The 14,720-nt window shown below is 38.8% G+C and overlaps 1 protein-coding gene and 1 long non-coding RNA gene across 2 annotated transcripts in view; one reads left to right on the top strand and one right to left on the bottom strand.

Annotated features, from left to right (window-relative positions):
- lamb1a (laminin, beta 1a) overlaps positions 1-14,720 on the top strand; it is a 90,487-nt gene that overhangs the window by 33,590 nt on the left and 42,177 nt on the right. The window contains 7 exon segments of the mRNA NM_173275.1: positions 1,290-1,425; positions 1,500-1,658; positions 3,850-3,977; positions 6,206-6,326; positions 6,417-6,624; positions 11,507-11,650; positions 13,783-14,014. Of these exon segments, the coding sequence (NP_775382.1) occupies positions 1,290-1,425; positions 1,500-1,658; positions 3,850-3,977; positions 6,206-6,326; positions 6,417-6,624; positions 11,507-11,650; positions 13,783-14,014 (1,128 nt within the window).
- Positions 1-14,720, bottom strand: part of LOC141381014 (uncharacterized) — a 77,924-nt gene that overhangs the window by 60,386 nt on the left and 2,818 nt on the right. The window lies entirely within an intron of this gene.

The following is a 14,720-nucleotide window of genomic DNA, read 5'->3' as shown; positions in this document are numbered from 1 at the left end:
AATGCCTGCAGTACCAGCTTTATGCCAAATCTGGGCCAGAATTCTTTGCTACCTGGGCCGATTATTGTTATGGATAACAAAACTGAGGATTTGACTTTACAAACTGACATTGACAACTGCTGGCATGGTATGAAGAACACAGGTTTTTATTCATTTTTGCTGATCATGGTCAATGGGAATGTTTTTTTGCTGCCGTCTGTGCATAAAACATTTCAGGTTTTTCATGTAATACATTTATTTTACTTCAGTATATTTTAAACTGGCGAGGCAGTGGCGCATTAGGTAGCGCTGTCGCCTCACAGCAAGAAGGTTGCTGGTTCGAACCTCGGCTCAGTTGGCGTTTCTGTGTGGAGTTTTATGTTCTCCCTGCCTTTGTGTGGGTTTCCTCCGGGTGCTCCGGTTTCCCCCACAGTCCAAAGACATGCGGTACAGGTGAATTGGGTAGGCTAAATTGTCCTTAGTGTATAAGTGTGTGTGTGAATGTGTGTGTGGATGTTTCCCAGAGCTGGAAGGGCATCCGCTGTGTAAAAAACTTGCTGGATAAGTTGGCGGTTCATTCCGCTGTGGCGACCCCGGATTAATAAAGGGACTAAGCCGATGACAATGAATGAATACTTTAAACTTTTGCATAACACCTTCACTATAGTAGCCGTTGTGTCACAACTGCTAGAAGCTGTTCAGGAAAAGCAAAACAGCAGAGAAGAAACTCGACACAGAGGAACATTTACACGTCACTGTCAACTAGCGTTTCGGAAGTGTTAATGCAGACCAACAGAGACAGCGCGCAGAAGTATAAATGCACAGCTACGCGCGTTGCATGCACCGTGGGTTACGCCGGTCACTTGACGCAGAAGTATAAACCAGGCTTAAATCATTGCATCATTTCCATTTTTATGGGGAACTATCCTCTTATCTGATCAGAGATGTTAAATGTCTTAAGGAGTTATATCTGGGTAATCGACACTCATGTTGTCCTGTAAAAAAAATAGTTCTATTCCTACTTTGCTGGCCTCTTCCTAAGTTTATAGCATTCTGTTGAGAAACTATTGGCTGGAGGCCTGAAATAATCGATGAAAAAAAGTTTCTAGTGTTTCTGAATCCTGAACTGCCAGTGCTATCCAGGGAGACAATACAATAGCAGGCTTTAACTGCGGTCCAGCAAACAGCTGGGTGCGGGATTTGTATTTCGACTGTTTGTCTGTGTGTGTGTCAGCATTGAATATTTTGTCCTGAACTATACTTCTCCAGTCGTTTCATAATCCAAATCATTTCGCTTTATTCCCTTCAAGTTGCTCTCCTGTATCGGGTCAGTGTCAGTGTCGGGAGCACATGTTTGGCAGACGTTGTGACCAGGTGGAATCTGGCTTTTACTTCATCGCTTTGGACCACTACACCTATGAAGCAGAGGAAGCCAAGTTTGGGCCTGTAAGAGTCCTCGTTACTCCCGTTTGCTTAAGTCTTTGAAAGCCTGACTGAAATATCTCTCTGGCTTTTCACAGGGTGTGACGGTTGTCCCGAGAAATCATCCTCAAGACAGATCCCCTACTTGGACTGGCATTGGTTTTGTGAATGTTCCTGAAGGAGCCTTTCTGGAATTCAGCATCGACAACATTCCCTACTCTATGGAGTATGACCTCATCATTCGATATGAACCTCAGGTGACTCTCTTTACAATTTCATTGCGTTTCAAATGTTAGTTCACCCTTCGAAGAAAATCATATCTTTTTAATCCCCTAAGACCTTCTTTTATCGTCAGAACAAAATTAAATATATTTTTGATCAGAGAGTCTCGTCCTTTAAAGACAGCAATGGATCAGAGACATTCAATGTCCAGAGGAGAAACTAAAATGATTGTCAAAGCATTTAATGTACACTTCAGTGGTTCAAATGTAATCATATGAAGCTCCGATAACATTTTTGTGTGACACAGATTTGTCAAATCTATTTAGTTTGCCTGTTTTCTCACCCATGTCAGGTTGTTGGGGTGCACGTTTACCCAGTGCCGGCCCGTAGGGTTGAGGGGCTCTAGCCGAGATAAAAAAAATTGGGCCCACTGGTGTAAAAACAGTAAAAAGAAAGCACAAAAAAATTCTTTTAATATTTAAGTGTATAAATGGGCGAAGCAGTTGCGCAGTAGGTAGTGCTGTTGCCTCACAGCAAGAAGGTCGCTGGTTCGATCCTCTGCTCAGTTGGCGTTTCTGTGTGGAGTTTGCATGTTCTCCCTGCTTTCGCGTGGGTTCCCTCTGGGTGCTCCGGTTTCCCCCACAGTCCAAAGACATGCGGTACAGGTGAATTGGGTAGGCTAGATTGTCCGTAGTGTGTGTGAATGTGTGTGTGGATGTTTCCCAGAGATGGGTTGTGGCTGGAATGGCATCCGCTGTGTTAAGCCTGATTTATACTTCTGCGTCAAAGTGACTGGCGTAACCCACGGCACATGCAACGCGCGTAGCTGTGCATTTATACTTCTGCGCGCTGTCTCTGTTGGTCTGCATTAACACTTACGAAACGCTAGTTGGCAGTGAGGTGTAAATGTTCCTCTGTGTCGAGTTTCTTCGCTGCTGTTTTGTTTTCCTGAACACTTCCTGGATGTACAAGTGGCTCAAACTCGCTCATTTTGAGGCAGGAACCGGCGGACGTGCAACAACTTTAACTATGAGGTAAACACAAAACAAAACTTTTCATCCGGAGCTCCTTCACGGGACTCCACACTTGTAAACAATCGCTCCATCAGGCTCGCACCATTCACGCGGCTCTCGGTCCCGCCCAGAATCGTCAGCGCTACCAAGCTGACCAATCACAGAGCTTGCGACGTGTAGTTACATTTTTTCAGAGGTGCACGTCAGCGATGCTGACGGCCACGGCAAAGGGCTATGCGTCAGCGCCGTAGCATACGCCGGCGTTTGACGCAGAAGTATAAATCAGCCTTTAAAAACGTGCTGGATAAGTTGGCGGTTTATTCCACTGTGGCGACCCCAGATTAATAAAGGGACTAAGCCGACAAGAAAATTAATGAATAAAGTGTAGAAATTTGTATTACCTCTAACATATTTAACACATTTTAACAATTTAGTTTACAAGCCAGAAACACTCATTTAAAAAAATAAAGGATACAGTATGACATTTACAAATAAAACATGAATCACATGCAATTTTTGTAAACTAATAACATGCAAATATATGCGTAAATAACTAGAAATGCAGGAGACATTTTAGCTTGTTTTTACGCAGAGATTTACACAAACAAAACTGTGCATTAGATGTTGGAAAGTGGGTAAAATTAGATGTTGACAAATTCATTTTCTTTTTGGCTTAGTCCCTTTATTAATCCAGGGTCGCCATAGCGGAATGACCCACCAACTTATCCAGTACATGTTTTACACAGCGGATGCCCTTTCAGCTGCAACCCATTGCTGGGAAACCCATCCATACACAGTCATTCAAACTCTTACCCTACGGACAATTTAGCCTACCCAATTCACCTGTACCGCATGTCTTTGGACTGTGGGGGAAACCGGAGGCAGGGAGACCATGCAAACTCCACACAGAAACTCCAACTGACCCAGCCGAGGCTCGAACCAGCGACCTACTTGACTGTTAGATCAGCTCTATACAAGCGATAGCTTCAAAACAAGCAGCTTTGCAGTGATAAACTTGAGGAAAACTGCCTAAAAGTTTGTTCTTTGATTCAGCTTGTAGTATATTGCGGCCTTAATATTATTATTAACATTTGACAAGTAAATATAATCGATGACTATCTTAAGGCCAGCTGTCAGGTCTTGAGTTAAAGGGTCAATCGGTACTGTTACATCACACAATTACATCATCTTCTTGCTCTTTCATGGTTTGTAGCTGCCAGAGCAGTGGGAAGAAGTGTTGATGACTGTCATCAGGCCTCGGGTCATTACTGCTGACAGCCGCTGTGCAAACACAATGCCGGATGATGACAACCAGATGGTGTCTCTGCACCCTGGATCCAGGTATGAGAGGAGAAAAAAATAAACACCTTCCGTCCCCAGGAGACAACAGCAATGCGACCTAACTAGTGTGCTTTGTAGCATGCAGTATTTTAAGTTGTCTTAGATAATGTAATATATACAAATATAATATACATTTTACACAAATATAAGGGAAACATATAAATGTTGTCATTGGCAAACTGAAATATGTTAAAGCACTAAATGTACTAATGGTATATACATATAAAAACAAACCTATATATGTATATATATATATATATAATAAAACAAATTACAATAATTGTATTGAAATAATACAGTAAATGGTTTCACATAAATAGTCTACTATGTGGACAATAGAAAACTTTACGCTGTTTTAGATCATAGTGAGCAATTATGCTCATTTTGACCAAATTTAAGGGAAGCATCTTATGTACTATTAAGAATGTAATGTTGGAATGCACTGCTGCTACAAATCCACACAAGTGTACATTATATACAGTTGCAGTCAGAATTATTAGCCCATCCTTTGAATGTTTTTTTCTTTTTTAAATATTTCCCAAATGATGTTTAACAGAGCAAGGAAATTTTCACAGTATGTCTGATAATATTTTTTTCTTCTGAAGAAAGTCCTATTTGTTTTATTTTAGTGAGAATAAAAGCAGTTACATTAAAAAAAAACATTTTAAGGTCAAAATTATTAGCCCCTTTAAGCTATATATTTTTCAATAGTCTATAGAACAAACTATCATTATGCAATTACTTGCCTAATTACCCTAACTTAGCTAACCTAGTTAAGTCTTTGTCACTTTATGCTGTATAGAAGTGTCTTGAAAAATATCTAGTCAAATATTATTTACTGTCATCATGGCATAAATCAGTTAAAAAGTAATTGCAGAGAAAAATAAACAGGGGGGCTAATAATTTAGGGGTGGGGGGGTTAATTATGATTTCAACTGTATTTATTTTTGTATTTAAAATATAAAAGTAAAAATCTAAATCTAGAAAGAGTGTTGGAAAGCAGCGGACGTGTTTCCAACATTCTTCAAAAAATCTTATTTTGTGTTTAAAGAAATTCATATAAAAGTACTTGTGTATGGGAAAATTGTCGTTTTTGGGTAAACTATCCATTTAAATCAATAATATTTATATGTGATATATGCAATGTATTTTCTACTCAGAACGTCAATCTGTTAGCTTAGCAACACGCTAATGTAAAACTCTATTCAAATCAATTGCCAGATGGGTCTTTTTATGTGACACAGAGTTTCTAAATAGTTCAATGTAAATGTAACACAAAATGTCTATTTTGCCTAATTTGTGTGCTGTATGCAGGAGAGCCGCTAGGAGGGGGGAAGTTAGGTTGATTCTAAGGGCACTTTGGGGGCCCCCAGATATGTTATTAGGGGCCCTTGAACCAAACAACCCTGCACTTCACTTTGGTCCGGTCTTCATTAAGGTTGTCAGATGGCCCATGTCTGGCTGATAAAGTCAAGATCGGATCCGCGGCCGGCCGGAAGTGTGATATGCCCATTGATTACAATAACATTTTTTATGAAACTGAATAACAATAATTTATATTTTTACAGTTCTGTGGCAGTTGGGTTTAGGGTTGGGGTGGGGGTAGGTGTTAAAAATACAATTTATTGGGTAACTTATTAGACATCATAAATAATACTCAGTACAACAACTGTTTTTACATTACTGTGACGGTTGGGTTTAGGGTTGGAGGTAGACGTTAATAAAATACAATTCAACTGAGAAATTTGATAAATAGTATGAATGATTCTCATTAACTTCCGGCCACATCCATATCTGATCTAGCAACAACTAGTGGCACTTCTGGCTGTATGTCATACTTGTAATTACATGAGAATCAGACTTTTAGCTTAGCAACATATTCAAATCATGTATGTATTATGCTCCTTCTTATGTACAGTAGGATGTTGCTGATCTGACACTATGGGATCTTTCTCCAGTTAGGATACTGCGGTAGTTTTTCTGCAAAACGTTGGCAAAGTTTCAAGGTCAAAACATATCTATTGAAAATACTGTAGCACGATGATTTCTGTTGGTCAGCTGCAAGACAAACCTGTTGTGAAATCTCTCAGACTTTTATCAGCTCCTGATTTGACCATGTACCTCAGCTAAACTGTGGCGCTTTTAGAAGGCAGCTCACTAGGTTTTGGAGGCTAATGTGTTTGAGTGTTGAATCTGAGAAGGTAAATTCTCCTGGTTTTGCCCATCAGGTATGTGGTGCTGCCCAGGCCTGTGTGTTTTGAAGAGGGCTTGAACTACACCGTGCGCTTGAGTCTGTCTCTGTACTCGGCTCTCAGTGATGTGCAGTCGCCATACACACTCATCGACTCGGTAAGCTCCCTATTCTAAATTCTCCCTAATCAAATGTACACTTTCAGTTGCTTTTCAATCCTCCAACTCTGATTTATTTGGATTCTTTAGATCGTCCTCATGCCTCACTGCAAAAACCTAGATATTTTCTCTGGCTCCGGAACAGAGGGTGGAAACTTGGTGACCAACAGCGCCTGGGAAAATTTCCAGCGCTACCGCTGTTTGGAGAACAGCCAGGCGGTGGTGAAAACCCCCATGACTGATATCTGCAGGAATTACATCTTCAGTGTGTCAGCTCTTCTGCACCAGGGAGTTAAAGGTACATCCATACTGAACAAATTGTAGATTTTTATTGTTAAATAAATAAATAATATTTATTAGTAGCATGGCTACGCGCGTTGCATGCGCCGTGGGTCACAAGTATAAACCAGGCTTAAGCCAGGGATGTCAAACTCAATTCCTAGAGGGCCGCAGCCCTGCACAGTTTATTTCCAACCCTAATTAAACACACCTGATCAAACTAATTGAGTGCTTTAGGCTTGTTTGAAACCCACAGGTAAGTGTGTTGGAGCTAAACTGTGCAGGGCTGCGGCCCTCTAGGAATTGAGTTTGACATCCCTGCCCTAAGTCATTACAGGAGTACAACTGTAAAAACTTACTGTAAAGATGCTCTAAAACAGTGTGTGTTGTGGACAGGGTAGGGCCGTGCAATTAATCGAAAATCCGATTTCGATTATGGCTTCTAACGATTATGAAAAACCATTAATCGAGATAAACAATTATTCCATTATTTACCGCCCCATGTCCAGTTGTCCTCACTTGTTGCTCTTAAAAACGCGAAAGACCTCATGCTTATGTGTGTGCGGCGCGCAGACAGTCAGAAGCATGCGGTCTGCACTTGGTCTCGTTCGCACATTGTGACAGCAGAGAGCACACACATCTAAACCCTGCTGAAAAATCCAGCTTAAACCAGCCTAGGCTGGTTGGCTGGTTTTAGCTGGTCGACCAGGCTGGTTTTAGAGGGGTTTTGGCCACTTCCAGGCTGGTTTCCAGCCATTTCCAGCCTGGTTTTAGCTGGTCAGGCTGGGAGATGACCAGCTAAAACCAGCTTGACTAGCCTAGCCAAGCTGGGAGTCCAGCCAAAACCAGCTATATCCAGCTTAAACCAGGCTGGTCAAGCTGGTTTTAGCTGGATTTGGCTGGTTTAAGCTGGATTTTTCAGCAGGGAAGTCATTAACGTGAGCGCTTTAATGTTCGAATAGGTGTCAAAACGCGGTGTTTAGTGATTATTCATATTAACCCTCATTTTGTAATAAACAAACAAGTTGAGGATCAAAAGACACGTGAAAGCGAAACCATTAGAAGTGACAGAGCACAGCTGCGGCCTGTTTTATCATGATTAATAAACTAAAGTGTAGCTAAAGTGTTTTTCTTACGGTGAAGATGCTAAAAGCACAGTTTGTTTCATATTTTTATTCTATTGTATTTATTTCTCTTTCCTTTGCAGGGAGGAAAATAATATATGCAGTTGAAGTCAGAATTATTAGCCCTCCTGAATATTAGCAACCTTTTTCCCCCAATTTCTGTTTGATGGAAAGAAGATTTCTGAACATAATAGTTTTAATCATTCATTTCTAATAACCGATTAATTTGATCTTTGCTATGATGACAGCTCATAATATTTTAGTAGATATTTTTTTTTTTAAATACAAACATTCAAATTCAAAGTGTGATTCAAAAGCTTAATTAGGGTAATTAGGCAAGTCATTATATAACATTAGTTTCTTCTGCAGACAATCAAAAATATATATTGCCTAAAGGGGCTAATAATATTGACCTTAAAAGAGGTTTCAAAATATTTGAATTTGCTTTTATTCTAGCCAAATCAAAAACAAATAAGCCTTTTTCCAGAAGAAAAATATTAGAGGAAATACTGTTCAAATTCCTTGCTCTGTCATTCGGGAAATATTTATTTTTTAAAAATTCTCAGGAGTGCTAATAATTTTGACTTCAACTAATAATCGTTTGGAATAATCGTGATTACAATTGATTACAAATGTTTTTTTCCCAAAATCGAGCAGCCCTAGGACAGGGCTGTACAAATAATTAACTTGAGATAAATAAACCATCTAAGTAAAAAACATAAAGCCACAATGATAAGACAAGAGCTCTGGTGTCAAGGAGATGCACAAATAACATTTACAATTGCAGGTACATGTGTTTACTTGTACATTCGCTTTCTTCTGATTGTCATTGTGGTGCTTCTATGTGGGAAATGTGTGGTTTTTCAAATCTTTCTAACACAAACAATCGCCATTTTGAAAAGACTAAGATCAGACCAGGAGTGTTCTGCTGAGTTTAGCTTCAACACACCTGCCAGGAAGTTTCTAGTATATCTAGCAAGAACTTGATTAGATTATTTAGGCGTGTTTGATTAAGGTTGGAGCTAAACTCTCTAGGACAAAAGCCCTCCAGGACCGAGTGTGGACACTCCTGGATTAGACCATTCAATTAAAATAGGTGGTGACACGGTGGCGCAGTGGGTAGCGCTGTCGCCACACAGCAAGAAGGTTGCTGGTTCGAGCCCTGGCTGGGTCAGTTGGCATTTCTTTGTGTTGTTTGCATGTTCTCCCAACGTTCACTTGGGTTTTCTCCGGGTGCTCTGGTTTCCCCCACAGTTCAGATATGCGCTATAGGTGAATTAAATAAACTTAATTGTCCGTAGTGTATGTGTGTGAATGAGTGTGTTGGATATTTCCCAGTACTGGGTTGCAGTTGGAATGGCATCCGCTGTGTAAAACATATGCTGGATAAGTTGGCGGTTCATTCCGCAGTGGCAACCTCTAATGAATAAAGGGACTAAGCCAAAGGAGAATGAATGAATTCAAATGGGTTCATTTTATGAATGTTTTAAAGCATGATAGTTTTTTGTAAATAGACTTTCAGTCAAGGGATAGAAGCATATAACATAAGTTTTATGTGGTTTTAAAGAAGGTGAATACTTTTTGACAGAATTGATATTTTGGGTTGAACTTGCTATTTCAAACGTTTCCACTTTAAAGCGCACACACATACAAACACTCACCCTGTCATCACCGCTGACACTGCCTCCATTCTCTAACCACATAAGAATCCCCCTTTTTGTCGTTATGATAGACGCGCCAGTCTTCATTCTGTCATCGTTCATTCTGCTTTCATTTTCCTGCGTCTGCTGTCTCTACTGTCTCGTGTCAGAGCTTGTAACGGAGCCTCAGGCGTAATTATACTGCTCAACATGCTTCCTGTCTGAGACTTTACCATTTCATCATCTGTCAGGGCAAGAAGAAGTGCAAAAAAACCTGGCCAGAGGCATAAATCACAATGCGAGTTCTGCTGACTATAAATATCAGCGTTCACTTCCACATGATAAAATCAAACAATGAATAACGTGCTGCTACTTACATGGCAAACACAGTGTAAAAGCAACAGTCAGATGTCTTTCCAGGAAACGTAGGCTACACATGTAACGTGATTAAGTACAATTAAAATATTTACATGAAAAACATTTGGAATTTCTTGACTAATTATTGAGATCAGAGCAATAGACAACTTTATCCTGATTGAACTTATAAAGCTTTTGCAAATGAGATCAACAATTACTATTATGCAACATTTGTTAGCAAGTTTATAGTACAATAATTAGTATGTTGTTCCATGAATTTATACAAAATGTGGTATTCAAGACTCAAAAGCAGAGCTGAGTCAGTAGTCGGGCGAGGGCTCCCTCTGCTTGTGTGGTGTTAAAGGGACATGAAACCCCCTCGTTTCAGCAGGGTGTTTTCACACCTCTACTTTGGAAAAAGTCAGAAAAGTGGGCGTGTCTAGCTCTGTTTAGGCGGGAGTGTTGGAGGAACTAAAGTGGGATGGTGTGGGAGTGTCTATTTGGGTACGCGCAAGTTTCAGAGTCAAAATACACACAGACAGGAGAAAGTGATGGTGTTTAACCTACATGGACATCTGTAGTCGAATTATTTGCCAAATTATTAAATGGTGGACTTTAACTGCAGTTTGGCTCTTTCATTCAGGGAATTCATTCATGCCCCTCGCGACAAACGAGATATTTGATTCGAGGAACTGCTCTAAGCGTGTATTTTTCATGCAATGTTTGATACCGCACGGCGAATGAGAGAAAAAAAACCTCCGCATTTCCCGGAAACTTAGATGCACAGAGCAGATAGTGTCAGAAAGCCGCGTGTGTTATTCTGGTCACAAAATGCGGTGAAAGCCCTACACGAGGTTAAAGTTTGGTTGTGGTGCTAACATGTTTACACTCGGTGCAATAGTTACCATAGTTTGATATGAACAAACTGAATAAACAAAGAGCACTGGTCGCTCACTTACCAAATCTGTAGAGACAGGACAATCACCAGCAACTAGAGCCGCGTCTTTATTAAAAGAAGACTACAAGCGAATCCGTATCTCAGCGTTTGCAGATGAGAACAGCTCTCAGGTAAACAATAATACTCAGACACGTAAGTTATTGTTGTCGAGCATCACGTACACTATTAATCCACACGTGACTCCAGATGAGCTCTCATATAGAGAAAATGAAAACAAATCTTAACGGCAGCAAACTATAAAAGCAACACTTCACGCTTGTTTTTCCAACACAACGTGGCGTCTCTGCCGTCTAAACACTGTGACAGTAATGAATATTAATGAAGTTGCACAATAGAGCGCGCTGATTGGTTTGAACCAAGCTTTACTCATGCATTAATGCAGCACACTCTGAGACGTAATAAGACACACTCTGGCACAGACGCCCAGTCTGCACGCTGGAATACACGCTATTATCTCATGGTCGTGACGCAGCTTCAAAATTTCGTTTTAAACCGGAAGTACGATTTTGCTTGAAATAACGCAAAAACAACCAATTTATACTTTTTAGTGAAATATAGGTGTCCTAATAGTGTTTTTAGCAGTGTGGGACACATATACGACTGTCAACAGCTCAAAAAATGTGTTTTGGTGTTTCGTGACCCTTTAAAGCTCCCTACGACATTTAAACTTTTTTTTTTCATTATTTTACATTAATAATGGATACAATTTACTGTAAATTATACAACTTTTGGATGTTATTTATCTAGCAGAGAAAAATAAATGATATCTTGAAATGTATCAAAAACTCAGTCATATATTTGCCTCTCCTCTGTTTGCCTCAGCCTGCCAGTGTGACCCACAGGGGTCTCTCAGCACAGTTTGTGACCCAAGTGGTGGCCAGTGCCAGTGTCGCCCCAACGTGGTTGGCAGAAACTGTGACAGATGTGCTCCTGCTACCTTCCTGTTTGGGCCACAAGGATGCCGATGTAAGTAAAACTTTTTTTTGTTTATCACATTCTGGCACAAACAGTTGAAGTCCAAATGATTCGCCCTCCTGTGAATTTTTATTGCCTTTGAAATATTTCTCAAATGATGTAGCATATAACAGGGCAATGGACCGTTTTTCCTATAATATTTGTTTTTATGAAGAAAGTCTTATTTGTTTTATGCTGGCTAGGATAAAAGCAGTTTTTAATTTTTTCTAAAAACATTTGAGGGTCAAAATTATTAGCCTGCTTGTTGAGCAATATCGATTGTCTACAGAACAAACCATCATTATTCAATGATTTGCCTAATTACCCTAACCTGCCTGATTAACTCTAAAAAATAACTGAAAAGGTCTGTAACCACTACATAGTTTAATACATTATTGTAACTATACATTATTGTATTCTAAACTATGCTGATTAGATTAGAACTTTTAAGCTGCCAGAATAATTTGATTAACTGTTCAAAACATGAAAATATTGATAGTTACATAAATTTAAAAATGCGGCTAATTTACAGGTAAATATATCTGTCAGTTACTTTAAAACAATATTTAACTTGTAGCAACCTAAATAAATTTTACCACACTAATAGCGTTGTTTTGTATTTTTGAGTCCACACACTGATTTTTTTTTATTATACTGATTTTTTTTATACGGATAATATGGGACAGCACATGTTTTTGTTTTGTAAAACAATAAAAACCTGGGTCCCACTTTATATTAAGTGGCCTTAACTACTATGTACTTACATAGGTATGAATAGTTTGTTACAATGTACTTATTGTGTAAACACATGTATTTACTGTGTACTTATGCTTGATTAAATACATGTATGTAATTACATCTGTAATTAACTTTTGTTGATCATCCCTTACACCTTAACCCACCCTTAAATACCCATACCACCAAACCTGTCCATAATCCAACCTCTATCCCAACTCAAAAGTACCACAAGTGTTCTCAAATGCATTATAAACACAGAAGTACATTGTATTTATTTTGTATGTAAGTACATAGTAGTTAAGGACACTTAATATAAAGTGGAACCAAAACCTGTGCTTTAATAATAATAAAAAAAATTTACCGAAAAACAAATATGTTGTTGTTAAATGTATTTCTTACAAGCATAAACAGTAAATTTGAAAACAAACAAAAATGTATTAATTTATTTGAGGTTCTAAACTTAAAAAAAATGCATGTAATTAAGTACATAACACAGGATTTCTTTTCAATTTTATAAAAAAAATTGAAACAACTTATTTTTTTGAGTACTCAATCTAAAAATTTGAGGTTTTTGCGCTGTAAAAATGCCTGATTGAAGAGAAAAAGATTTGGCTAACATAATAAAGTTTGTTGTCGGAACTTAATTTTGTTAGATGTTGTTATAACTTGAATATATTAATGCAAGCTGTGTAGTGGTTTTTTGTTTTTTCTCTTACTGAATCAAACTCAGTCTGGAGGTTATGAATATCAGAAGAATATACTTTATTGTCGACAACAAAGGAGAACTTTCAGGAGACCCCCAGTAGCATCTCTGTCTGAAAAATTCTGTCTCACTGATGTTCTGGCCTGCTTATATACTTCTTTTGCAACTATTTTTCCCTTTGATCTACATATGTCACACAAATTCCACCTAGGTTAACCCCTGACCTCAATTTCCACCTAGGTTAACCCCTGACCCAGACCTGCTAACTATATAACTTATCCAGTTCTTGTGATATCGTAATTCTTCTAATGGTATGCAAGTCTACAAGCAGATTATACACATACAATTTGAATATATAGATTAACTTCACACTTTAAAGAATACAAAATCCACTTCAGCTGTTGCGTTAATTTTTTTTGTTTTGTATAACAATATTTTTTACAGTGTGAAGTGTTTAAATGCCACTTTAAGCTGAATACTAGTATCCTGAAAAATATCTAGTCAAATATTATTTACCGTCATCATGGCAAAGATTAAATAAATCAGTTATTAGAGATGAGTTTTTAAAACTATTATGTTTAGAAATGTGTTGAAAAAAATCTTCTCTCCGTTTAACAGAAGTTGGGGAAAAAATAAACAGGGGGGCTAATAATTCTGACTTCAACTGTATCTGAAAGCTTAACTCTGATTTCTTGTTATTCAGCCTGTGACTGCAGTCCTGAGGGCTCCGTTCACTCATACTGTCATGAGGCCACTGGTCAGTGCGAGTGTATTGCTGGAGCGTATGGACGGCAGTGTGACCGATGTCTGCCTGGATACTGGGGTTTCCCGAACTGTCGCCCCTGCACTTGCAATGGCCACGCGGAGCAGTGCGACCCACAAACCGGACAGTGTCTGTCCTGCAGAGATCACACCACTGGCCACAACTGTGAGAGGTTGGAGACTGTTCATAACTAAATTTTGAAATGTATTTAAAACAGCCATTTAATTGGCCAAGGACAAAAAAAAAAAAAGGAGAGCCGTACCCCTAATTATAAGGGAAAATTATTAGCCATCCTGCCAAATTTCATTTTCTTTTACAAATATTTTCCAAGTGATGTATAACAACGCAATGAGATTTTCAGAGTATTTCCTATTATATTTTTTCTTCTAGAGAAAGTCCATTTTCTTTTAGTTTGCCTGGAGTAAAAGCAGTTTTATATGTATTTTCAAAATAGTTTTTAGGGTCAATATATTATTAGCTTAAGATTTCTTTTCTCTAGATTGGCCACAAAAAATGACTTGCCTGATTAAGTCTTTAAATTGCATGTTAGGCTGAATATAGCTCGTAAAAAAATAAAATAAAAAATAAAATAAAAAAAACATACAATTAGAACTGTTCGACGAAGCCAACAGAACAACATCGTCTGCGAATAACAGATCAAATCCTGTGGTCCCCGAACCAGACCCCCTCTAGCCAAAGGCAGTGCTTTCAAATACTGTCCATAAAAATTATGAACAGAATTGGTGACAAAGGACAGCCCTGCTGGAGTCCAACATGCACTGGAAACTAGTCTGACTTATTGCCGGCAATGCGAACCAAGCTCCTACTCTGTTTATACAGGGACAAGACAGCTCTTAACAGAGAGCCTCTGAACCGAT

This window comes from Danio rerio, chromosome 25 (assembly GCF_049306965.1).
Source record: "Danio rerio strain Tuebingen ecotype United States chromosome 25, GRCz12tu, whole genome shotgun sequence".
In the NCBI taxonomy this organism is placed as follows: domain Eukaryota; kingdom Metazoa; phylum Chordata; class Actinopteri; order Cypriniformes; family Danionidae; genus Danio; species Danio rerio.
The sequence above is the reverse complement of the archived record's forward strand: the minus strand, read 5'-3'. Positions and strand labels throughout refer to the sequence as shown.